At 41.3% G+C, this 26,342-nt stretch overlaps 1 protein-coding gene across 2 annotated transcripts in view; it reads right to left on the minus strand.

Moving 5' to 3' along the window:
• The window catches only part of usp34 (ubiquitin specific peptidase 34), a 46,260-nt gene that overhangs the window by 17,524 nt on the left and 2,394 nt on the right, over positions 1-26,342 (minus strand). For both annotated transcript variants that reach the window (XM_026359142.1, XM_026359141.1), the window contains exons 2-38: positions 23,486-23,576; positions 20,987-21,554; positions 20,039-20,089; positions 17,656-17,805; positions 17,175-17,242; positions 13,976-14,168; positions 13,601-13,662; positions 13,251-13,332; positions 13,047-13,139; positions 12,682-12,807; positions 12,466-12,595; positions 11,682-11,812; positions 10,580-11,307; positions 10,259-10,473; positions 10,042-10,160; positions 9,778-9,905; positions 9,226-9,315; positions 8,856-8,951; positions 8,505-8,587; positions 7,472-7,626; positions 6,891-7,004; positions 5,459-5,558; positions 4,995-5,157; positions 4,775-4,901; positions 4,097-4,247; positions 3,864-3,964; positions 3,493-3,708; positions 3,256-3,381; positions 2,945-3,067; positions 2,645-2,728; positions 2,407-2,493; positions 2,094-2,294; positions 1,925-2,007; positions 1,791-1,831; positions 1,441-1,565; positions 533-685; positions 110-214 (exon numbers count right to left, since the gene is read on the minus strand). In XM_026359142.1, coding sequence (XP_026214927.1) covers positions 110-214; positions 533-685; positions 1,441-1,565; positions 1,791-1,831; positions 1,925-2,007; positions 2,094-2,294; positions 2,407-2,493; positions 2,645-2,728; positions 2,945-3,067; positions 3,256-3,381; positions 3,493-3,708; positions 3,864-3,964; positions 4,097-4,247; positions 4,775-4,901; positions 4,995-5,157; positions 5,459-5,558; positions 6,891-7,004; positions 7,472-7,626; positions 8,505-8,587; positions 8,856-8,951; positions 9,226-9,315; positions 9,778-9,905; positions 10,042-10,160; positions 10,259-10,473; positions 10,580-11,307; positions 11,682-11,812; positions 12,466-12,595; positions 12,682-12,807; positions 13,047-13,139; positions 13,251-13,332; positions 13,601-13,662; positions 13,976-14,168; positions 17,175-17,242; positions 17,656-17,805; positions 20,039-20,089; positions 20,987-21,554; positions 23,486-23,576 — 5,459 coding nt within the window. The remainder of the gene's footprint in view (positions 1-109; positions 215-532; positions 686-1,440; positions 1,566-1,790; positions 1,832-1,924; positions 2,008-2,093; positions 2,295-2,406; positions 2,494-2,644; positions 2,729-2,944; positions 3,068-3,255; positions 3,382-3,492; positions 3,709-3,863; positions 3,965-4,096; positions 4,248-4,774; positions 4,902-4,994; positions 5,158-5,458; positions 5,559-6,890; positions 7,005-7,471; positions 7,627-8,504; positions 8,588-8,855; positions 8,952-9,225; positions 9,316-9,777; positions 9,906-10,041; positions 10,161-10,258; positions 10,474-10,579; positions 11,308-11,681; positions 11,813-12,465; positions 12,596-12,681; positions 12,808-13,046; positions 13,140-13,250; positions 13,333-13,600; positions 13,663-13,975; positions 14,169-17,174; positions 17,243-17,655; positions 17,806-20,038; positions 20,090-20,986; positions 21,555-23,485; positions 23,577-26,342) is intronic.

The raw sequence follows: 26,342 nt of genomic DNA on the forward strand, positions 1-26,342 counted from the left end.
TCAAACAGACCAATACTAGCAACAGTTCAATAAAAACATCAGAAAAACTGAATTTAAATTATAAACACAGGTGAATGTGATCATCAGCACTGTGCTCTGTGGTTCTCACCTGGCTTGCATCTTTAACGTGGATGTTGTCGATGAGTTTACAAAGCAGCCAGAAATATTCCTTACAGCCCGTCCTCAACAGAGGCTCCTCCTCATAGTCCTCCACCTGCAAACAAGGAAATCCACTTGTTACAGCATCACAGCTCAGGGTATCTTTATGCAACTCCTGCAGTCAATCATGATGGCACCTAAAGCCATCTGGAGTCAGATGAAGGAAGAATTTGTCCCAGTGTGTCTACATTAATCCCAACAGAGGAACAATGTCTCACAGACACAGACTGGTTTCACTGTAGCAAAGCTCAAATTGAGTCAAATCATCGCCCCTGAGGACTTCTGACACAGAGTGTAGCTTGCAGACATGTCTCTACAGTGTGTTTTCTTCAAGGAGAGAATCTGAGTGCAGGTGTGTGTTTGACAGACCCACCCTTAGTGGTTTGAGGGCCTGTGCATCGGGCAGGAACTTGAGCAGTGTGGAGGCAGCGAGCAGCAGGAAGGATCTGTTGATTGACTCTCCTCCCTCCAAACCCGACAGAGAGAGCTTGTAGAGGCCGTTACACGCCTCGTGTCTCACTGCCGGCTGAAGGCAGAAACAACAAACATCAGACAACAAACACAAACTTGTACTTGATTATTTTCACCTTATACTGGTTAAAACTTCTAGATCTAGAGACAAATACTGTACTTTTAGTCCACTACATTTACTGAACCACCAGAAGAAGAGGACAGAAGCCAGAATTTGTGGTAAAACCATTTACAGTGCATTGTTTTTTACAGCATATGATAATTCATACTGTGGTGACTAATGAAAAGATGATTAACTGAAACATGTCACAGTGCACCTGCATAGTTTTGCATTTTAAAATGACCAATTCAAATAGAGAGAATTTTCCCGGTGGCATACGTGAAGAATTCCTAAGAATTGTCTTACTCCTGTGAACTCAAAATCATGCATCATCACTCCCCAAGATAAAATATTTCTAATTTTCATGGAAAAAGATGAATCGATGGCTCGAGATTAATAAGAAAATAGAAGGATTCAAGTACTACACCACTGCACAAACAGCATGTACCAATTAAGAACATGTACAGAAACAGTTATATATGACACCGTATTATCTTGTTTTAAAAACGTTTACTCCTAAACTCCTAATACATATGAGTATTTAAAAAAGATCAATATAATAACATAATTATCACATAGAGTGTTCACAAAGAACAGAGATAAAACAGCAGAATATGAATTTAACCTGTTAGCATAACTGCCTCTTCAGATAAGTTCCAGTTGGATGACGTTAGACTTGTAAAGAGCCTGCAGATATTAAACTGACTCACCTCAGGCACGAGCAGGGTCAGCTTCTTCAGCCAGTCGTGAAGGTGGTCGCTGTCGGCCAGACTGGACTTCACTGTGGAAGAGCAGTGAGCCCAGCTCACCAGCAGCCACATGGAGTAGTGAGTCACTGCAGGGAAACAAACACCCGCCATCACCATGCTGCAGCCAATGATGACTTTGTTGTGTTTTCCTGCATCAGGCCTGATTGTTGTGGTTTTTAATCCAATGTAATCAAATATGACTTGACTTGATGCGTTTAGGGACACACTCCTTCTTCCTCTCAGAGTGTTATCGCTGACAACTGTGTGGGAACTTTCATTGTGAATACAAACAAATTTCAATAATTTCTCACCTTCATGACGAGACCGGTGGTCAGACTGAGCTTTAAGAACCCTTGTGATAAAAAAGAATTCACATAAATTATACTATACATTAAGTATTTCATTAATATGTGGCTGTTGATCATGTATGGTAGTATTCTGTCACCTGTGTGCGAGGTTGTCGTAGGTGTAGGCCACATTGATCAACCGCTGGATGAGGTTGGTACCTTGGACGAGGCTGAGGAACACCTGTAAACCAGCGGACAGATCAGCTGAAGGTGATTACAGCTGCAGCCCTTCAACACTTAACTGAACATTTTTGCAGTAACGTGTACCTCTGTCAGCCGAGGGATGTGCAGCCCTTTCCCGTGATCTACGGTAGATTTGCGGGATTTTCCCGGCCAAGCTCGTTTCCGCTGGCTGTCGGCGAGACCGGACCAGGAGAAGACGTCGTGGTAGGCCAGATCCAGGTCTGCGGGGTCCACGGCAAACTGGCAGATCAGTTTCAGCAGGCAGGCCAGGCAGTCAAGCAGCCACTGCAGAGGAGACAATAGACTATAGAATTAAACTCATACAAATAAAGACCAATTATTTTCACTTGTCGCACATTTGAACATTTCACTCAGAGGAACCTAAGGTGCGTCTCACCACAGTCCAGGACTCCTGGTCTTTGGGTTCTAGGATGCCCGAGTTGAAGATTTCCAGGAGCAGCTGGAGGCCTCCAGATGAAACAAACTGAAGGAGAGAAAAATTCTAAGTAAAAATCTGGTGTTGCTGGTCAACTTCCTCTTTTATACTGTGGTTTTTAACATTTTCAATTTGGACTAATTAACTGGTCTTATGTTTTCCCTTTTAGTCTTAAACAGATCTGAGCACTGCACCGTACCTTGCAGCTCCAGGTGTTCTTGCTGTTCTCTATCTGATCCTCGCTGGAGTCGTCCGAGTCTGGATACAAATCACTGTAACTGCCCTGAAAACAGAAGACACAATAACGTATAAAACAATTCAAGTTTCAATAATTGTACCAGTGTTGTGTATTTGTGTAAAATGTATTTTATATCATGTCCTGAGGTCATTGGTGGAATGAACCATTTTAATGAGGGCACAGGAAGAACAAACCAAAAGACGAAGTGACAAAACGAGACATTTTACACCAGATGTGAGCAGATTTGTGCGTATGTCTTACAGTGGACTCTCGGTGGATACGTCTGTTGGGTTTGCCCAGAGCCTCAATGATCTCCAGAGCGTACAGTAGCTTGTGAGGACTTTTAATCTTTAGCAGCTCCTTCCAGCACAGACCCTCCCCATTCTACAAAAACACACATATAAAGATCAGCGAGTCAGTGTGACTGCCCCAGATATTTATCTCTGTGTTTCCTCTTCCTTCTGTATGATTTTTAAGCATTAGTTCAAAACATTAACTCAAAATAAACTTTAAACGCTTTGATTCTTATAAACCAAAAGAAAAGTTGGTCTCTGCTCAGTGTGGTGTCTGACCGTGTCGTCCGAGATGTTCTGGAAGGCTTGGAGCATCTTGGGACACGTAGGAAGCAGCATCAACAACTCCCAAACTCGGCGAGAAAGATTCTCTGCGTGGAGGTGAAGCTCCTCACACCTCGCACTCTGGAAGAAAAACATGCACCATCTTTAATTTTATACTCATAAAATCAGAGTGTGTTGTTTTTCCTGTCCAAATAACAAGTTACCATGCATCAGTAAATACAGAAATCCCACCTCAGGGCTCTCGTGAAGCTTCTCTGTGCTAGGGCTGGGAGGTTTAAAGCAGGCCAGCATCTCCAGCAGGTCAAACAGTGTGGTGAGGTGGGGCTCCTGAAGGAGCAGCAGCATGGGGATATGCTCCTTCTGGGGAGGAGGCAGACAGGAGGCCGGCAGCTGCACACCCTCCCCCTTCCTTTCTCTCCGCGGAGCACCAAGAGACACAAACACCATCTGGGATCACAGAGACACACACAGTGATGAATCTTCTGTGTTGTACAACTTCAATCAGTTGTAACAGTTTTTACACCACATGCTGCCAGTTACACAACAAACAGAGTCTTTTTTTGGAGATACGGAATTTGAGTTTTATAGGAAACCACAGTCACCTGCATGTCTTTGAAACCCAGTTCATGCAAAGTCTTCTCGTCGTAGTCAGTGGTCAGTTCATGGCCTGAAGAGATCATCCTTACTGGTCCCATCAAACCACCTGCAGGACACCAACAGACCTCAGGATCAAACAAGAAAGAAGTCTACTGACAGCATGATGTCTGTAGCATCTGGTCTAGAGGTATCTGCAAATGCACAAACAATAACAAGTGGAGGAGTCGTGCGATCTGACCTGGGAAGTCCCCCGACTGCCGACCGCTCTGCCCGAATTCCTGCAGCTGAGCCTGTTGGTTCATCTGCTCCTTCTGCAGGTTCTCGTACCAGTGGGTCACCTCAGCTCGCAGGTCTGCTACCTGGTCACTTGGGTACATCTCAATGGTCATCTGTAAAATATTTACAATTGGTTCACAAATAAACATCAAATAGAACATTACATATGGCAGATATGAAGTGTGTGTCTGTAACTAAACTAACTAAACAAAGCTATCTATTCACATACTAGCTACACTGAGATAAAACTGATTGAGTCTTATCAATATTCCTTAATAAAGGCCATAATGTTCATGTTAAGCTGTCCACCTCCTCTCTATTTATTGCAGCACAGTTTAACAGGAGTACAAACTGCAGTTGAACACTTGAATATACAGTTCTAACATAACAGTGATATGTTCATGAAGGATGTTTTATTTAAGAACCGCTGGATTATGCTGCATTAGTTTTGACTGTGTAACTATTAAAATGCAAGTTCAGTGCATATGTACACACTAAAATATATTCCTCAAATAAAATAATGTAATTTAAGCCAATAATAAAAAACTAAATGTTATCTGCTATAACGCTTTCATGACAGAGCAATAAGTCAGATTTAGTTGCACACATTCTCTGTTGCTAAGCGGAGGTTCAAAGTCACCTTGTCAGGCAGACCGGCAGGCTGGCACACGATCCTGAGTGGCAGAGACTGTTTGTCACTCAGAGCCTTCAGGTGGCTGCTGATTCCTGTCCCCTCAATCTGCCACTGCCGCAGATGGTAGGCAAACCTGCCAGAGACAGTATAGTAAAGCATCACTGACATGGTTTTTTGACACCGCATGTCTGAGTGCAGACGGTATAAAAATCACTGCCGTGTGTACCTGCGTCGAAAGGCCTCCAGGTGTGTCTTGAGCATGAGCAGCCCCCTCTCGATGCTGGTCAGGCTGGAGTGAGCGTCCTTCTCCAAGTTGGCTGAAGCCATCAGCAAACTCTCCATGCACTTCCTGATAAATTCCTGCTCCTTCTCCAGGCCCGTTTTACCAGCTACAGAGGTCAACACACACACAAAAAAGAAGAAGGTCAAAAACAGGAATTTCAAAGTCGGTATCAGTTGTATCAATCTGTAGAAAGGTCTTTGCTTTGATATAAAACATATTTTTCTGCTGATATGTAAAAAAACCCATAAAGATCAACTGTGACTTAAAGATATAAAGCAAACACACACAAACCTTCAGCATCCACAATTTATCAGTAACACAAATGCAAATCTATCCAAATTTGCAAAATGTCACATGCTTTGCGTTAAGATGCGTAAACTTTGTGTGTAGTACTACAGTAAACTGACCGTTGATGTAGTAGGAGTTGATGTACTGGATGGCAGCACGGCTGATATCAGCAGACTGAGCTCTTAGAGCAATCCCCCACAGCTGGTCCATCCCACACAGCTGGAAAGAGATGAGGGACTGTGAGTTAACTGATGACTACTATGGTAGGTATGCAGTGTCAATTGATTCAAGATCTGTATTTGTCATTTATGCATAAACAGACATTCCAGGCATATAAGAATTCTTGTGCAGGGCTCTCCTGGAGTCAATAAAATAACACCTATCCTAAGAATAAAGGAAGAGGAGGTATTTAGACAGTGTTTACAGAACAGCAGGGTAAAAAAATCCAGGTATTGCCCATGGTGGTATTGTACATGGTATTTCACATAGTGAGGTAATGAGAGGTTATTGCATGTGTTATTCAGATTTTGAGTTTGCCATCAGTCTCGCTGTGGGAAAATGCTGCTGTAGAATTGTGTTCTGTGATGTTGTGATGATACTTTCTGCTCTGCTGTGTCTGAGGTTGTAGGTGCAGTATTTGTGTCTGAGCAGAGTGTGGGCTGGGTGGAGCGAGTCTCTGATTATGTTCTCTGCTCTTTTAGAACAGCGCTGTGTATATATTGCGTCCATAGCAGGAAGTTTAGTCCCATTTATCCTCTCTGCAGTCTTTATGACTCTTTGAAGAGCCCCCCTCTCTGCCTGTGTGTTGTTATCAGACAGTGATGCCTGTGGCGAGGATGCTCTCAGTCCTATAAGCCTGGGTGAGAGGCCAATGATTCAGTACTGCCTTCTTGAGCTGCCTAATGAAGTTTAGCATCAGTATATCACTCTTTACTGTGGCAGCTGTGTTCAGTCACCAGCTCAGGTTAGATGTCAGGTGCCAGGTGCCAGGATGGTGATGTCATCTGCATCTTCAATGATGATGGTGCTGGTGGGTGGAGACACAGTTGTAGGTATACAGGGTGAGGAGTCCTGCGGTCAACTTGTACCGATTGTGAGCTCAGACATCCGCCCTCCGATTTTCACCACCTGTGGTCTTCGAGTCAGGAAGTCCAGAATCCAGTTACAGGTGGGGGTTGGGACACCAAGGTCTGTCAGCTTCTCAATCCGCCTCCCCGGGTGGATGGTGTTGAACGCAGAACTGTAATCCAGGAAGAGCATCCTCACATGCTTTCTGCTGCTGTCCAGGTGTTTCAGGGTGTGGAAAAAAGCCAGAGCCACTGATCTGTTGGGGCGATGGGCAAACTGGAGGCAAACTAACCCTGAGTTACAGACAGGTTGAAGATGTCTGCATACACACCAGCTAGTTGATTCCAGCAGGCTTTTAGAACTCTAGGAGAAACACCATCTGGTCCCGCAGCTGTGCGAGTATTTACTTGCTTGAGGGCCTTCAAAACCTGTGTGTGCGTCACCTAATTACAACACTGAGATGGATGTGAAAAGTCTGTGTACCTCACAGCTGGAGGCGTTGTCCAGTGCACTGGTGGCGAGGCGAGCCAGGTTACACAGGTGTTGAAAGAGGTTGAGTCCTGTCATGCTGATGGTCTCTGGCTTCAGCTGCGGCATCTGGAGACACAGTAAAAGTAATACACATCAACATGTCCACATTGACACACTGGATCCACCTGGGAGATCATCAGTTGTCTTTATCCAACACTGCAAACTAGGTGTCACCCTGTAGTTAATCAAATGTAATAAGTGATGGACTAATGTTTATCTTTAAAACAAACCTTTAGTTGCTCCTGTTGGTCATAATAGTTCAGAGACCCTGACTTTCTTTAACACCCCAGTAGATTTAATCAAAGCAACCATAGTTGTCAGGTTCCAAATCTTTACTTTTGCTTGGAATGGATGTCATTCCAAAGAGGTTTACAGCAACATCTATTATTAGTACCCACCTACTACCTACTAGTGGACTACTCATCGAAAACTGTTTTAAACACACTTTAAAAATCAGTTTGAAAAAAAAAAAAACTAAAATTGAACTAATTCACATTCTGCAGCACTTCAATGTTTCCCTCCCTCGTCCCTACCTTTTCCAAGAAGAGGTGCTTGTAGGTCTCCATGCCCATCGCGTGCTGGTCCTTGCTGCGGACCTGATTGAGAAACCAGTGCAGTGCATCATCGTAGCACTCAGCATCTTCTACCAAACAGTGCCATAGGATGTCCACCTGCTCCAGACTCAGTCCTACAAGACAGAAAAAACACACTCAAACAACTCCAAACACAGACTTAATCCCTGTCTCTTAAACCTTATATAACACAGACCTCACATTTACTTTCAAACCTTTCCAGCTTTGATCATCCAGCTGATCCAACAGACACGGAGGAAGCTATTTAAAATAGGTCCCAAAATAGATGTGAGGATCACAAGATCAGTAAATAGATTCCAGTGTTGGTCTTGACCCAAAGAGGTTTCTATCCAGGCCGCCAAGTGTTCTACATTAAAACAATGAGCTTTGTTCTAAGTTGAGGTTTATTGACCAGATGTGTGGTTCCTCCAGTTGTTGTGTCTTATCCAAACAAATCAATAGAGTGAGAGCAGTTTAGCAGAGAGGCAAGGATAGATTAGATCCCAAAGCTCGGGAGAAGGTCGGGTAAGGTTTAGGTTAGGTGTAAATTAAGATCTACAGGTAAACTGACTTTACTACTGCCAAAAAGTGCTAAAACCTGTTTAATGCAACTGTAGGTTTTTCTGCAGACTCCAGTTTGTACTCGTGCAGTAGAAAATACACAAACACACAAATCTTCAACAAATTTCTGTTATATTACATTGACAAGAATGAGATGGACATAAGTCACAGTGACCTCAACCTTTGACCACCAAAATCTAATTTCTGAGACACTGGGAAAAACAACCTGAATTAAAAATAGTACCTCCACCTCAACTAAACCAATCTGTAGGTTTAACAAATAAAGAATAATTAGATTAAAACATAAAATGACTCTGTGCTTTAAAATGTTCTTTCTAACACTTTAAGTGTCACTGTACAGGTGCGATGTTGTGTGCAAATTGTTCGAGTGTTAGTTGTTCTTAGTGTTGAAATAAATGCAAATGGATCTTACTGAAGTGGTCTGGAGATCCCAGTGTGGAGAAAACACAGGTGAGGAACTGCAGACGGACCTGGACCTCTGCACTGTGGCTGTACCTGCAACACAGAAGAGGCTCCTGTCAGTATCATCAGTGACGACGTTGAAACGCAGCTGATTCACCTGAAATGTGTTTTAGATATTTAAAAACATCTACAGTTCTTACATTCAACTACTGGAGTGTCTGTGTCCGGTTTAAGTGTCTTTTGAAACAACATCTTTAACGTGATTATGTTTCTTACTTTTAATCTACTTATTGCTTATTAACACTTTGTAATGATTGTAAACTTTACAAATAAGACTGAGGTGAGAAAATGACAGACTCACAGTGCAAACTTGTGCCGATGATCTCGGACTTCCTGGATGTAGTGCTGCAGATCGTCGAAGAACAGTTTCATCATGTGCAGCTCTTTCTCTGCCCACCTGACACAACGAGAAGTAAATCAGCACAAGACTAAACTTTTCTTTTCATGCTTCATTTTACCTTTTGACAGACTACTTTTAAATGACAAAACATTTTTATTGAGCCATCTAATTGTGTTTAGGGGACATTTAACATCTAAATAAAGAATACACACAAAGGAAATTACAACAAACAATATACACAATTTCTAGCATGGCGGCTTTTCAACATTATGATCTGATCTTACAGTATACAGTGATTCAGGACTGCTATGAGACTCATGGTGTTACTCACATGGTGATCCAGTGAGTGTCGTAGCTGGAGCCAAACTGCTGAAAAGTGCCAAAGAGTTTTGGTAGTAGACGCAAGGAAACAACGACAGACCTGAGAAAGAAAAGAAGGAGTCAGACTGATGTTCCCAATCCTATCCAGGCTCTGAATGGAAATGTAAATAATCAATTCCAGCTTCAGACATGCTCACAAATTTGGTTACACAGCAGATTGTCCTACTGAACATGTGTAGAGCATCTTGCACAAAAGTTGTGAACTAGTTCTAATAATAAAATGTATAGTGTTGGCATGTCGATGGTTGTTTGGGAGAATAATTCTTGAATAGATCTCAGGTGTCTTTTGAAATATAAGAAGGAAATTAGATTTCCTGCCTGAATAAAGTTTAAGAGATTAGATTTAGAAGAGAGAGAAAATCAAACATTGAAAATGTTCATAAAAGTTTTACTTTGAAGCTCTATATGATATACATGTGTGTGCTTATATTCACAAAGGTGGTGTAAAAGGTGTTTCTTTTTTTCTGACATCTGTTGCAAGTACACTGCAAGCACATCTTACCTGTGGTGAGCCAAGTTGTCAAGGCAACCCTCGATGAAGCGCATTCGGATCTGTCTGTCAGTGAACCAACATACCAGCGAACACAGCAGCTTCTCTGCTTCATTAATCAGACCCTCAGACAAGTGGATCTAAAAACACACAAGGACAAATTAAAAACTACAACCCACAAGAAGGAAATCCACTGCTGCAGTGCTGAAACAAAACCTGCTTTAATTATTTTTTTATTATTGACAAATCTGTGCAAAGCAGGATTTGAACTCTTACCGCGTCCTCGTCCTGCACTAGATCCCACAGCAGAGTGTTGCCATTTTTACAAACGTTGTCCAGGTTAATATCAGTCACAGCGTGGCTGCTGGAGTACTGGTGCTTGTGAACAGCAGGACCTGCAGAGATACAGAGAGCTCGAAGAATTTACTTTTACAGGTAATTGTTGACAGTTCAACAAGTCATAGTGTCTGTTGAGATCTTGTAAAGGGCTCACCCTGCACGAGGTGTTCATGGTAGATGGAGGCCAAGTTGGGGAGGTGTTGTTGGAGGTGGGAGCTCAGTTCAGCATGGGAATTAATTTGGACTAGCTCCTCCTCACAGCCAGACTCCTCGCCATCAAAATCTGCCATGTTCTTCTCCGACTTGGCGCTGACCTGGGAGCTGCTGCAGCTCACGTCGTCAGCACTCAGCATGTCCTCCACCATAGGACTGAGGGAGGAAACGGGTTCCATAAAACCAAACTGGTTTGGCAGTTTCAAATCCAGAACATCCTAACTGTTGCACCACTGTGCCCAAAACAGAATACCAAGCTTACCCTTCATGATGATGGTGGTGGTGGTGGTGGTGATGGTGGTGATGATGGTGCTGTGGGCCGATGAATCGCCTGCAGTTAAAAAGATCACTGCCAATGGCTTCTCCTAGAAAGTCCCCAGGCCGTGGCAAACAAGGAGGCTCCTGAGGCCCCTGGACCATCTGCGAGGGCCCGATGTCTGAGGGCTGCTGTTGGGGCTCTGTCCCCTCGGGTCGTGCAGACGATGACGCCGAACATGCGTCCAACATCCTCATCCGACCCTCTAAAGATGTTGACGCCGCTGTGACCATGACAGCAGAAGTCTCTGGGCTAAAGGGCAGAACTTTGGCTTTGGTCCCGCCCCCTGTACCACTGGGCCCCGCCCCCTGGTTTGACCCCTCACCAAGTGCTTCTCCCGCCTTCCTCTTCCTCGACTCCGTCTGCTCCCGGACCTCCTTCTGCTGACCACCTTCAGCGGTTAACCGGTTCCCCTCATCTTCATCGTCATCCTCGTCATCATCCTCCTCCTCATCGTCTTCCTCTTCATCATCCTCCTCTTCCTCCTTTAAGGCCTCACTGTCCACCATGTCGTCAGAGTGCATCTCACTACCAGGGCTCCCTGCTGACTGGCTGGCTCGGCTGGAGGCGGCTTCGTTGCTGGACGCTTCGCTGCGCCCGCTGCTGCTGCCCGGCCCGCTGCTGCCTTCTTCCACGCTGTTAGCCGTCTCATCTGAGCTGCCCTGCATCGACTCCTGGTGAAGCAACAGAAACACATATTACAATCAGCACTGTGGTAGTAAATCTTTTTATGGCTGCACTGAGTCTAATGGAAATATTCTGGCTGTTCTCTAAATCATGATATATCATGATATAAGCTTCCCTGAAATTTAGGCTTGTTTGGTCTGTTTAGAAACTGTCATATACATAGAATTGAAAATAATCTGATTTACAGTGGAGCTGTCTACACATATACTACTGGATATGTCAAAGTTTAGTCAAAAAAATCATAAAGTTTAAAGGAAAAACAACTGAAATCTTACTTCTCACTGAAGAAGACTTTCTATTTTACTAAGGTCATTTTTGTTCTTCTCACATGTTATAAAACATTTGTTTATAACCGTTGTACCTCTGTGTCGGACAGTCTCTGCTGGCTCCTCTTGCTGCCTGACATCATTTGATCATCCATCTCCATGTCACTGCCTCCGCTATGTTGAGTGTCGCTGTTGTCGCTGCTGTCTGGACTGGCAGCTGGAGAACCTAGCACCAGACAAGATGACAGATCGAGTTACATCAGAGTGACAAAGATGTTGTTAGACATATTAATCAATCTAACAGCTTTAAAGTGAAACTGAGGACAGGAAGGTACTCAGGACTGCTGAATTATCAGGCCTTTAGTAGTTAATAGTTTAATAGTTTTCATCTTGTCCCCAATAAAATTTGATTTTATGCACATTTACAGTGTTTCTAGTTTATTTAGGTTTCTTTAATCTTGTTTTGTCAACTACTGTTTCAGCAGAATATTCATTTAACACCAACATTAAGTTGGGACAAAGAAAGTATGGTCAAAGCTGTAGCAGCAGAAGTGACTTGCTACACTACAAGGAAGCAACTAATAACAAATATGAGGCAATCATCAGCTAATCACGAGCTTGAAAATCAGAAAGAGAGTTATACTCCCCTACGAAAAATATTTAACAAGATAGGTCATATTTTACAAGAAGGTAAAATAGCTGAAAAAACTGTGACCTCGATCAAGGATCCAAGCGAAATGAGAAGATCCAAAACGGTGATCTGAAAAATACACTAATACACCAAATACACTACTACCTACACTTCCCAAAGTGCTTTCTGGCCCTACATCTTTTTAGGTATTTTTCCAATGGTTCATACTTAACTGAACCCAGACTGACCTTTCTTGTTGCCCATGGGGATGTTGGTATTGAGCAGTGAGGCAAAGGAGCTTTGTTTAGAGAGTTGGGCCTTTGCTGCCAGGGCGTTGTTCCACAGAGCTTTGATCAGCATGGAGGCCAGGTACAATGTCTGAGGAGGGAGGGAGATGAGACAGTTAGAAAACACCTTAAAAAAAACAAAACAAAAAAAAACACAATTTCAGGTTATGTTTTTACCTGCTCTGTGTGAGCACTGGGGTGGAGGCCTGACACCAGGTTGAGAACGTGTCGGAGAGGCACTGGATCCAGGTTTTTGATGAGCGAAGGGAAAAGGTCGTGGATGTAGCGGCTACAGTGTTTGAGCTAAACCGCAAAACAAAACAATTTTAATATTACAAATAAAATTAATATTATGGATGTTTTTGTTAAGGCACACAATAGTAAAGTATTTTATCTATTAGAACAATTTAAACTACAAAAAAATGAACCAAAAGAGTCAAAGTTGCTAAATATTACAGTGCAGGCAGCTTCATGCCGCTCCAGACAGCAAAAGGTTAATGAACTAAAATAAAGCTATCAGGTTTAAATCTGTGTCGTCTTACTTGAGCTGCAGCCCAGATACAGTCCACGTGCTGCGTGCTGAGTCGGCCCTCTGCAGCCAAGAAATTGAGGATCACTTGACACTGCTTAATGATCTAGAAAAAACACACACAGTCTCTCCCTTAAGATTGGAAAATGTGACTTTGAACGGGGTCATACAATTAGTGTAATTTGTGATAAATCTGATATATATGTTTACATCTCACCTCAATGTGCAAATTTGGTCCAAATATGTGCTCTACAACATTGTTGTGTATCAGCCAGTCAGCTAGTTCCTTTGCGATCGACCTGGAAAGGTGAAGCAGAATCAGAGAGAGATGCTGATTCAATCAGGTGACAGGTCAACAGAAGGTCAACAAGAGCATAAAAACATCTTGTTTGTAGGATTAGTGTGCTGTGACATGGTATACAACTGTCTTTTGTGCTTTTCTTTAGTCTCTTTTGGTCATTTCTTACACTCAAATGACTTTAAAATAAAGTCAATGACTTTAATTCTGAATGGATATTATAGCACTTTCGTTGAACACAGGCTTCTCATTCTCTCTAATTAACTTACGTTTCTGTGTCAGATACCAGGGACTCATTGTTGCAGACGTCATTGAATGTGTGGAGCTGGTTCTGTGGAAACACAGACATTTACATTTAATCATTCGGCAGAAGCTTTTACCCAAAGCAAAAAGGAAGCAAATACAATAAATTGCTGGTAAACCCCAAGACACTTGATCACACCACAATTAAAATATCATTAAAAATCTTAATGGTTTGCAGCACTGAGTTAGATTTAGCTTGGTTAACTGTGTATCAACTGTCCTGTATGTCTTCGCTTTAGTCTCCGATCGCTATCGACTCTTAATGAATGTTTTATAAAAGGTGAGAATAGGAACAGATGGAAACAGTAACAAGCCACATCTAAACCTCCAGTGTGACTTACTGTGATTTGGCTGAGTCCAGCCAGCCTCATGGTGAGCGTGGGGGACATAAAGTATTTGAAGGCGAGGTCCAGGCTTTCCTTGTCGAAGCACAGCGCGCTGTCCAGCGGCTCCTTCACCGTGCTCCACATCAGGTCGGCCATGTTGCGCGCCGCACTCTGCCGCAGCTCCTGGTCCGACAGCTTACACAAGTACCTGCAGACAGAGCCCAAGATGTACTCAGTTCTGTTGGTGAAGGAATTATCTGCTTACACACCGAGATTAACTCTCTTCTTCTAAAGCTTTTAGACAGAAAAGGTTAAAATCAGATTCCGTTTTAATTTAAAGAAGCTTTAGGCGAGATAATTATCAACATACATTTTCCCTTATCTAAAATATTGAACACCTCACTGATTTGACTGAGTTTTTAAAGACTGAAGATGATGAGGATACCAAAACAGATAACTGTGAAAATAAAATCTGAATTCATTTTGTCAACCTAACAGCACCGGACTTAACCTTGGTTTTCCACCCATCCTATTTCAGTCAACGTTTCAAACTTCAATATCTTTCCGATTCATTTTTAATCACTATACTTTTCAAGCCCTGCGTAGGTGTATGCTGAGATATCTGATCAACAGAGCACTGCTGACTCATCCAGTCTTCACCCTGAAACTCGTAGTTGGGACAGTTCGGTTTCAGGCTTTATTTTATGGTGAGCTGAAAAACTGAAGTTTCTGCTCAAGGTTGACAGTTGTGTTTCCTGATTCTGAGTTTCACGATGATAAACATGATACATCTGAACTGCAGGTCAGCCCATAAAACACCAGCAACCACTCTGTGGTCTGCTAATGTGGCTGAAAATGTGAATATCTGAATAATGACGAAATCTGCTTCCGATTGTTCACACTTCCATGGAATAAAATCAGATTGATCACTTAAGAGCCAATAAATAAATAAATAAATCTTTAGGACACTTGTGCATGTAATCATGTTTAATGTCATTTTAAAATGAGAGAACAGTAATCGAGCTATTGGAACAAGGTGAGCCTCTGCCCAGTGAGACAGAAGAGTCTGAACCAGCCGAGCATCAGCTCATCACGTGACTCTGCCTCCTCTCGGGTCATATGAGGGGAGGCTGACTGGAAGCCCAGCAACTGTCGCCATGGCGACAGAAGCTCTTCCTAGCAACAAACGTGTGCTGCTTTCGTATTTGGGGAAGTGAGTGCAAGTAAGGTGCACAGACAGAGCAAGAGAGAGATAGAGACAGAGAACCGGCTACATCTGGCTCCATCACCACAAACAACAGCCACATCCAACAGGACACACAGCTGGACAATGATGCTAACATTCACAGAGAGCAAAGCAATTTAATATCCATCTTTGCTACAGGATTCACTGATTTAAGCACTAGTGGTCATAGATGTTCATTTACTACAGGTGTACCATATTAATTCATTCTATTTTCTGTGCAGAGGTAAAATTTCCTTCAGTCTCATCTGGGCAGAGAAGGTGTTAAATGTTGTGCAGTCAAGGAAAGAAAGGTCTACAACAAAATGGCAGCTACTCAGTCAAATATATCACAGGCTTCGGGCAGTGTGCACAAGCTAGTTAAATTGGAAAAGTGTAATTTTAACTTCATGTCACAGTAGCTGAACAGCCGAGTAGAGGTTGAACACTGACACAGACGGGAAAGGTAGTCTTAATGCAGAACATACATTTACCCACTGATATTTTCTATCTTTTAATTTTTCTCTATACGTCCAGGGGACTTAATCTATTTTATTCCGTCCCGCCTCTTGCTAGTGTGTTTCTTTATGGGGTTTGTTAATTACTTCCCTAGGGCTGATTGGTCTTTGTGCAAATAAAAATACACAATACACAATACAGCTAGCTCATTTGAACTGGTTCTGTCTTCTATTTCTGACTAACTGCATACACCAACTATCACCTCCGTTTACAGTTAGGTACATCCGGTTAAAACTAATCTGATGATAATGTGACTACGTTTGGCTCAAATGTAGTTTGTGCTGCTGTATTACACAGAGAGGCGTTCCAGTTATTAGCCTCACTGATGTACAGTATTTCTAATTTATTTCTTACTATATATTGGGGCTATTTAAACAAGTTAATGACTGTTTGTTAAAAAAGAGAATTAGCATGGACCTTTATCTGTGTTCAGACAGAGCAAGAAAACAATGTAAATGACAAGCAGCCAGAAAGAAACATGAATGAGTGGGCTGAAATGACCAACCCTTTGTTCCCCTCGTTTGTCAATTTAAACTACTTCTCCTTTGTTTTTGTGTGAAGAGTTTAGTTGATTGGGTGAATTAAATCATCTGGCATTTACTGTATTCACGTTTTTTTTCTGTCTGTGAATCAGCCTGCTTGAAAAGCTTTTAAAATATAAAGTAAATTCAGGTGCTTACTGATCTGATGACTGTAGCTTCAAATAATAACAACAGTACCTAATGATAGGCTGTAGTTAGCTAATTTTAATTTATTTATTTTATCATTACATTGCGCACATTTGCATGTGATGACTTTTGGAGCAGATTTTTGCTGCTTTCCACTGAAATTAGTTGATGTGTCAGTTTAACTCAATAAATCAACAGGGCTCAGAGGGCACCAACCTGTACGACCTCAACGGCAGGGGTTTATATTAGACAGCTTACTGGGGACAGTTTTTTCACTTCCAGTGTAGTGGTAAGATCACCACCTTCGATGTGCCTCCATGACGCTTACTCTGTCTTTGCCTTGTGTTCACTCACAAGTTTCATTGAATAAAAGCATCTGCCAAATGACTAAATTAAAACGTAAGAACCGCCAACCCTACAATCAATGGGCGGCCACTCTACGCACTGAATCACAAACTACAGCCTCTGAAATGACCAAACAGGCGAATCAACTTTTTATTTCAAGACTGTTAAACAAGGCTTAAGTAGTAGTGCTCCTATCAAACTGCCAACAAAGTATAGGTGAGCATTTTGTCATTTGATCAAACAATGCTTTGAATGGATTTACTTTAAGCATTGACAGTATGTAGGAGATGACTTTTAGACTGCAGCGGCTCTAAATGAAATATTTTGCCACAGCAAACAAATCTGTGAGGATTAAGCATTTATTCACGAGCATATGGTTTAATAATTTCTATACTGTTCCCTTATAAAAGCAAAAAGCAGCTTCTGTTAACACGGTGACATCTGTTTGGAGTAAACTCACCGTATTACATACGTGCGGAACGGTATGATGTGCTGCATGACTGCAGGAATGTGCAACCATATTCGGATCTGTGGGCAGAAACAGAAACACAATGCAGTGTTAAACAAATATCAACAAATGAAAACACAGCAGACATGCACCAGAAGATATGTTAAAACTACTTGTAGCTCAAATGAGAGTTTATCAGGCAAAACCTTTAAAAGGTCTGATTCATCCACCTCATTTGATTAATATGGGCAGGCTAAGCAAAATACATCCTCATAAAATGGTCTGAAATTTTAACAGTATTTTAACAGTATAACACTTCTAATATAAACATCAAACCAGTAGCACTTTGTAACTCGGTAATAGCAGAGTAACAGTGGAGTAATATGTCAGTAGTAACATGTTCCAAATAAACACTCAAACTGTGGCTTTTAAAATTACAGGTGAAAAGTCAGTGATGCTTGAAGTAACGTCATTGTTTAGTTACTGGACTCACGTTGGAGACGATGGTAATGAAGGCGTGGGCGATAGGGAAGGGGAGGCTCTCTGGAGTGCCCAACTCGAAGCACTCCTTCATAAGAGAGAGGCCGTGCTTCCCGCAGAACAGACAGACGTAACGCAGCAGATGCAGAGGCACCTCCACATCCTGGTCAACAAAAAGAAACAACAACAAAAGTCTTTCTCTGCTGCTTTTGTCCTCATTTACAATAAACTATGATCAACACAGCTCGTTTTAAACACTTTTAAACTAACTACTGTAAAAAATGGCAGTAATCATACTTTTAGGGCATTTTTGCTTTTATTAGATAGAGTTAAGTGAAGAGACAGGAAACATGAGGGAGAAACACAAGTTTTAAATATTGCAAGTGTGGCTCACTGCGGTGCAACTAACACTAAATGTGCAACATGATTAAAACTAAAACACAAAACAAAACATTTGTGTTTTTAATTATTTTAGATCTATATTTATGTATTACTGTTTATGCTGATTATCAGTTTACATTATTTTGTATAGTAAAAACTATTATCCAGGTTATACAGTTCCTGAATTGCATTCCAAACCTCCAACCTAACTAATGAAAACTTTATTATGGTGGGTAGGTACACGACACTACGCCAGCAGTTTATCCAGGGACACTTTACTGTTCTCTGGGGAAAAAGTGCAGGAAGCCAAACCAAAATCATAAAACTGTTTGGCATTACTCTCCCAACACAGCTTTTGTTCCACACCGTCCAGTCTACAAGCACCAACCCATATCTACAACACTAAAAAAAACATACGCCACAGTTGGGAAGCACTGCATTCCTTTATATCTCTCATTTTTATCTCGCAGCACAAAGAGCTGCAAAGACCACTGAAGCACTGTTACTGTTGGACTTTGAGGCTCAGCACACTGTAATAATGTGGGCGTTGACAAAACCACCAGAGAGGGCAGGAAATGTGGACAATTCTTAGCTAAACACAGAACTGTGCTCAATTCAAAAGACCAAACACATGAACCAAAACTATGATATCAGACGTTTCTGACATCTTCAGGAGGGCTTACACCCCAGAGCGGAGTTTTAAAGTACTTTTGATAAACTGATGTGACGCTGGACACTTTTGTTAATAACAGTAATCTAAAGGTGACTCACGTCTTTAACATTGTATTTGTAGACCTACACTGATCACATGATCATTTGGAGAGGCTAATAATAAAAAATAATGATAGGTATCTTTGTTTTACTGTGAACATCTCCCCCACATGGAGGATGTTTTTTTACTCCATGTGGAGACATTTAGTTCAATGACATCAAAAACAAAAGTCAGCTGAGTCTACAAGACAAAATAAATTCAGGCCGAGTCCACACAGCACAGCAACCTGAAGCCACACAGGGAGCGTTGAAGTTTTAACAGTCAGCAGCTGGGCGTCAGGCTTCTGAGGTCAGAACTGAGAATCTGATAATCTGATAAGCTCACGGGTCAGGAAGCAATAAGAACTTCAACACAGGTGAAATAAGTGAACAAATATGTCACCAAATGTCATTAAACCCACTCCTCAAAAAGCATCTGTCATAGCTGAACACAGCTGGGCTTTGGGCACCACATCATGTAGAGTTGTAGTGTGAGTTAATTTGGAGAGTTGTTCTTTAACAACTTGTAAAATAGAAGTCTAACAACATTTTTATGTCACCTCAAGGCACCTCAAAGTGTAAGGCACAAGACCTTACAATATATAACGACGTGGCAGACACACCAACACTTTAAACACCAACACTGGATATGTGTTCTGTTTTTCATAACCCCTCTATCATGATCCAACACACGCCGTACCCATTGAACTAATGATTTCGCAGACAGTTCAGAATAATCTCAGTCTGAGATGGTGAAAGAGCAACAAAACTAACGAGTGGAATAAACAAAGACTGGGCATAAAAAAACGCCACCAAAAAAATCTGAGACAAGATGCCGTTTGTCACAGACGTCCTTGTCTCTTACAGAAAACCCCCACATGCCTCAGGCCTACATCTAGTTTTTAATCACCCGCACTGCCCCCACCTCTCCTGCTCTGGATGCAGCACAGCTGTCGAGGTTTTGGACATGGAGCTTTGCTTGTGCAGCTTCCCAATAAAGAAGATGATGGGTGTAATAAATGACATAGATACAGTTAACACGAGAACAAGACGACAGGCAATGTTCACACCAGACAATGGCTCTACAGTGAATAAAGCGTCTGGAGTTTCACTGAAATGAATGCGGACGTTTTTCTGCAGGAATGACAGAAGTTATTGTGAGATGAATTTACTGCTGCAGCTAAATGACAGCCAGCAAGTTGTGACTAAATGCAGAGCTGCAATAAAGACAACTCTGGGAAATGAGCAAAGGTAGGCAGGCTTACATTCATGTCGCAGAAGGAGCCGAGGATGTTGCTTTCATGAGCAGATATGTCCTGAAAGAGAATGAAGAAAAACACAAGACATGATCTGAGTTTTACAAGACATAAAGAGAAGAGGAGATTTTAAACATCTTTTCTTTTTTACAACGTGTCCGATTACATCACAAACTCCCTCTGCTAGTTTTTATTTGCATTTCAACTGTTAATTTAATTCCACTTGTGCATAAATTTCTTTTATGGGCAAATATTAACACTCTTGCCAGTACTAGAAGAACAGTACTAGTTTTAAAATATCCTTATATGAAACAGCAAAACTTGAAAGCAGTGATTTAACTCACCCATTGAGAGTAGTTTCTCCTGACATTATTTCCCCTAATCCCCATCTGTCCGTGGTCTTTTTATGGTGCAGCAGACTCGTAAATACAGGTATAAAGCTGTGGTACTTTTAATTAGTGTAAGAACGAGTGTTGTGATCCATATTTCATTTTATGAAACTATTGCTGGCTTTAATGCTTTCCCTCCTGTGATGTCAGATATTTCTTTGTTATTTTGCGAGCATTTAGTAGTGTTTATCCCCTATAACTTCATGTTAAGACCTCAAGCAATTAGTTGTTCATTTCAACTTTCATCAGTAGGTTGATATTCCAAAGACCAGATGATTAATAAAAAAATTATATATAACTTAAATAACCATTAGTTTTAGCCTTAAAGAATATTGTGTGAATTTATTGAACAGTTTAATTTTTGAGCAATCAGCAGATACAAACAAACTAATCAGTTTATTTAGTTTTCTCACATATTCAAATTGCAGTATAAACACTTTAAGATAATTTTTTAGATAAAAAACAAAGAGCAGCAGACGATAATAGGTTTATTTTTATACTACAATATCTTTTATTTTTATGTTGATAATATCAAGGTGGTGCTGGGTGTGTGTGGTCTGGGACTCACCTCTATAGTGGGGTGTGTGTTGTGTTTGTAGGCTGTGTAGAGGGGGAACTGGATCTGGAAGATCTTGGCAGCACACAGCAGCAGCTTCTCTCTCTCATCTGTGCTCCAGGAGCTGAAGGGGTCCTGGCTGTCACTACTGGTGCTGCTGGCCGCTCCACCACCATCATCACCCCCAGACCCACTGCTGCTCTCCACAGGTCCCAGTGCTTCAATCTGGGCTTCACCCTGCTGGTTGGCCCCCTGACTCTGACCCTGGTTCTGAGTCTTATCCTGCGTCAGATCAGGTGTGTCTGCATCCTCTTCTGCAGAGTCTCTCTCCACATTCACAGGTTCATCCTCCCCAGGTGAGGTTGGCTGGGGAAGGGCACCAAGTCCAGAGTCACCCCCTCCCCATTCAGAGCCCACTCCATCAGCCCCTGACACACATGCTTTATGGGTGTGGTCCTGGACGCTGCAGAGGCGGTCTCTCAGGCTGCTGATCTGGGCGATGACCAGGTTAATGAGGGCGTAGACCAACTGGTTGAAGACCTCCAGGTGCTTGTACTCCTTGAAGCAGCAGAGACACTGCCTGGAGACACAGAGGGAAAAACGTCAATGAAGAACTTCATTAAGAAACTCGTCAGGAGCCAAAGGCCAAATCGTATAGAAAGTGTTTCTTAATTCCCACAGAGCAGATTTAGAGCCAAGCAGGATTTAATCAACTGTATCAATCCCCACCGACTCCAAAACAAGGGCGTAACCACTGGAACCACGGTTTCTCATTGCAGCTTACATCTGCAGACATGGACCCAATCCACATGGTCGGGAAGCAAGGTTAAGTGAGTTGGCTTTAACACACAATATGTATCATTAGATATAAAATTTTGGTCACTTCGTTCAGGCTTACTGTGTCATTTTGATATTTGTGAGATTTACTGATATTCTTCAGTAATATTAGCAAAAGAAGAGCACAGAGATGTTTGTGAGATGTTTTGCCACGTGTCAGTGCACCTCTGAACCGACACGTAAAAAAAAGCACAAGATCTGTCCCTGTCGATCTCCTCTCAAATCCCAAACTCATTCACAAATACAATGCAGCAGAGACAAGAGAAGTTGTTTCTTGGCAGCTTGGACGAATGAGTCAGCAGATTTTAGGTCAGCAACCTCAAGGCTCCTTGAAACACCAAATAGAAAAACATTCCAGCCAGAAGATCAAAACACAAAGACCAAATAAAATGAGAGTCATCGTCATTCTGAACCTTGATATCGCCTGATGGTCTTGAGAATCCACTCTTTAAAAAAGGAATCATCTTTTCACACTAAACCACACACTTCACTAGAAATAAAGTTTTGCTCGAAGGTCGCTAGTCTGGACTTGCTGAGGATGGACACAGTGAGCTATTTATTTGTTTATTAATTTTCCTCCAACTAGACTTTCTCCGCTAGTGAGAAGCCAGCATGGTTAGATTTGCTATATTCTCCCTTTTTTGGTGTTTTTGAAATAAACATTGCCCATTGGTCCAGATGGAGTCATGGTGGGGACACTCCTATTAGTGATAAAGTCCTGCTGAAGAATAACCTGCAGTTCACCGTAAATGCACATTCAAAACCTTTAACACGAAATCAAAAGGGTGAGTGAAACCAATATATTCACAAAATCATCTTTTAGGCCACTAAACTGATTCATTAACAGGTTCTGAAATTTCCACTTAGTAAATCAGTTTTTCACAAAGCAGAATTTTCACCGACCATCTAAATACATTTCTTTTATGTTCACATATAAAAACTGTCTAAAACATTGTAAACTTTCCAAAATCCAAATGACCCACACTGTGGTCACTACCTGAACGTCTCATCCACAAGCAATTCCAAAACATTCTTAGGGATTCTTTCTGAGGGATTCATTTCAATGTAAAACCTGTGCACTAGTGCATTTGATATGTCCACTTACAACAAGAAGAGAGGAAATAACCACCTCAACCTTCATGGCACAGAAAAATATGCAGTTAGCTGTTTGGTTAGCTTGGCGAGAACTTGGTGAGGCGCTTGGCGCTTTGCTTGATTTCCTTCCCTTTTACTCCAGATCACATTTGTCCACTTCTGTTTTTTCTAGAAACAATTAACCAGTCATGTAGTTCAGTTCAAATTTTTCAAAACAACACCTCAGCCACATCATAACTGGTTAGCTGGTTTGGTTTGATTTGCAGCTCAAGGTTCGTCATTTTTATTGAATTATGAATCACAGCAAACTAAAGAAACAATTCTGATTTCAACTGTAACACAAAGATTTCAAGATTTTCTGCCCTATTCTGCAGATTTCACACTAAAACATAAGATCCACATAAACAACAAGTATAATCATGAGTTGGGAAAACAATTTGTTGAGCTAGTTCATGTTTAAAATTAACCAGTTAGAAATTAGTCTGAATGTAAATGTGGTCATTTATTGCCATTATTTCCCAATAGGTCCCTATTTAAATATCTGCATTTGGGAAAAGTCACACTGTAAGCAGCACTGACCTCTGTGTCCAGGAGCTGATGTAGCCCAGCACTCGCAGGGCATGTTCCTTCTTCAGCTGGAAGCTGCCTTCACTGCCGTCCGCATCCGATACTGAGGAGAAACAACACATCTGTTAGACACCAGCAGGACACATCTCAGAGGTCTGAGCAAAAGATGTGTTAACGTTTTATTGCCAAAGAAAAAAAGCTGATTAAATGTTTTTCCCGTCTGTTGACACACACTGTCTCCAAACTAAAAATTATAAACTAAAGTTACAAACTAAATTATTAAAGATGTAAAATAAAACCTAAAAGACAAGAGAAAAATAAATTATAAGGTTGTTTAAACTCCAGAGGATACAACTTTGCACATTCTCACTTTTATTAATTAAATTTCTGCTTTATTTGGGCAACATTTATACACTTATTATACTTACAATTTCAGATTTTTTAGTGAAGATTAGGATTAATATTAAATTTACCTACTATTAATATTATGTTAAACAGCGAATGTATTGTTCAGCTGTTTACTCTAAGTCAATACATCACTGTATACATCTCTGAACTCTTGAATGTAAAAATTCACGACCTAATTTCCAGAGATATTTCTGTTATAGGGGTCCTCCAGTCATTCAGTACTGCAGTACCACAAAAGCCCGAGAACTCACAGCAGCCACATTTAAATGAAGAATGGGCGAAATCAAAGAGCAGAGGCCAAGATCCAGTTTACAGCTGCAGCTCAGCATGGATATAAATACAAATAGAGGGAGAACATGTTTACTGTGTGATCATACAGTTTAGCAGTGACTGTAAGGATCAGCCAGACAGGAGGTGTTTAAATAAGACAGTTCCAGCTGTGACACCATAATAAGTACATTTTAACTAGAACATGTTAAAACAGTGGTTGGCTGTGTGTGGGGGTAAAAGGACATAACGTGTAAATAAAAATAGAATTAATTATCCTGAGCAGATATAGTATGTTATAGGAAAACATTTATGTCAAATAGAAAAGTTCTGACAAACAATTTCCACCTAGCTTCTGTTTGCAGACACTTTGGTATGTTTGTTAAAATTTTAATTGTTGAAAAGTTCTTTCTTTAAACAGTGTGCAACATCTTTTTTTCACTTCCTTAACTCGTTCATGCTCTAAGCGCCAGCTCATCCCGCTGCCCCGAGTTTGAACTTTGACCACATTTCCTTCTGCATTTTGCAGTTTCATTCAGCTCCGGTTCAACGGTTACTGCAGCCTCAACCTGAACGAGTTTTGAATTTTGCTGTGTAACTTTGACCTACTTTCACTAGCTGTCCATTCCATGTAAATGTAAAAGTGTCATCTTTTTCAGCTTGTCTCAGTAGGAAAGGTTAGCAACAACTTTAACAATAACACTAGTGCTAACAAGTGCTCCAGTGATACAGCATGAACAACAACAGGACTCTGAAACTGAATCAGCTTCATGGAATTCATCGATTATTTATTCTATTATCTAGAGCTGTGAATTTCCTCTGAATAAAATAATAATACATTTTTCCAGGTTGACTCTTCACTTCTATCTCAGACCAAACTGAAATTCAGCATCTCGTCTCCTTCTGCTCACATAACTCATTTTTTATTATTTGCTGGGTTTTTTCTACTTCTATTGTTTGAGGGGTGACGACAGCCTGCATCAACTTCCTGTAATTGCTCTACATGTCCAAACCATCCAAAAATTGTTTCCACACAAAAAACAAACCAGGTCATGGTTTAGTTTGATCCAGACCAAGAACAAATTCTCGTTCTTTGGTTCAGACCTCGGTTCTCCTTTTTTGATTCAGGCAAAACTGCCGAACTAAAGTCTGGACCAAAAAATGTAGGTCTGAAAACTCCCATGACCACGTGGGTAATGGACAAAGACGTTTCAGGTTTGAAGCTGCGTCTAATCCCCATTTTCTTCACTGAGGAAGTCTTAAAATACGTTCATTACAATGTCAGTTGGACTTAAACATATTTCATATAAAAACAGAAAAGCTGCAGATGCTTGTATTTTTGGAAACCGCATGGATTAGCCCGGTGTGGAGCCACCAGTTGAACACAGCTCCCTGTTGTAAAAGGGGATTCTGCCTCTCACACGGACACATGCTGCTGCAGCAAATCTGAGGTCACAGGTCACCTACAGACACAGCACATGGACCTGCCAGTCTTGTAGACAGAGCTGTCACAGCTGACAGCGCCCTGCTGTGGGACCCCTCTCCACAACACGGGTTTGGATCAGCGCAGTTTTAAAGGCCTCACCCCATTCCCATAAACAAAAATACAACAAGTTTCGCCCTGTTTCACAGCTGGACTGGCGAAATTTCACATCAGCAGCAGATTTTCTGTAATAAGACACAGACTGAAGCCACAGTACAACAAGGTAAAGGTGTGTGAGCAGTGTGTCAGCAGTAAACTGTAATCTTCATCTGATTTTAACCCAACAACACATGAAACTATAAACCCAAAACTATGTTCCAATAAAAGAAGGAAGCACGGGGCTGGTGCTGGGTACTGTAATGTTTTTTTAAACATACATTATTCTGACTGTACAAAAACACAACATTCCTCACAACGTCCAGACTCAGCTATTCTGCAGGTATTCCGTCAAACAAACAGAAGAAACTTATTTTAAACAGAAAAATGTTGAAGTTTAATATTTCAAAAATTCTCATTCAAATACAATATATCAAGCTGGTTACTGACCTCAACCCTCATCCAACAACTTTGGGCTGAACTGGAAAGGAAACTTTTCATTCAACATGAGTGACTGACATTACTACTAAGCCATTCCAACAGACACAATAAAAAGTGGTAAGTATGGATTTCCTCATAAAAACTAATTTAACAAAAAACAGAGAAAAACAAAGA

This window comes from Anabas testudineus, chromosome 1, assembly GCF_900324465.2.
Source record: "Anabas testudineus chromosome 1, fAnaTes1.2, whole genome shotgun sequence".
NCBI classification, from domain to species: Eukaryota; Metazoa; Chordata; class Actinopteri; order Anabantiformes; family Anabantidae; genus Anabas; species Anabas testudineus.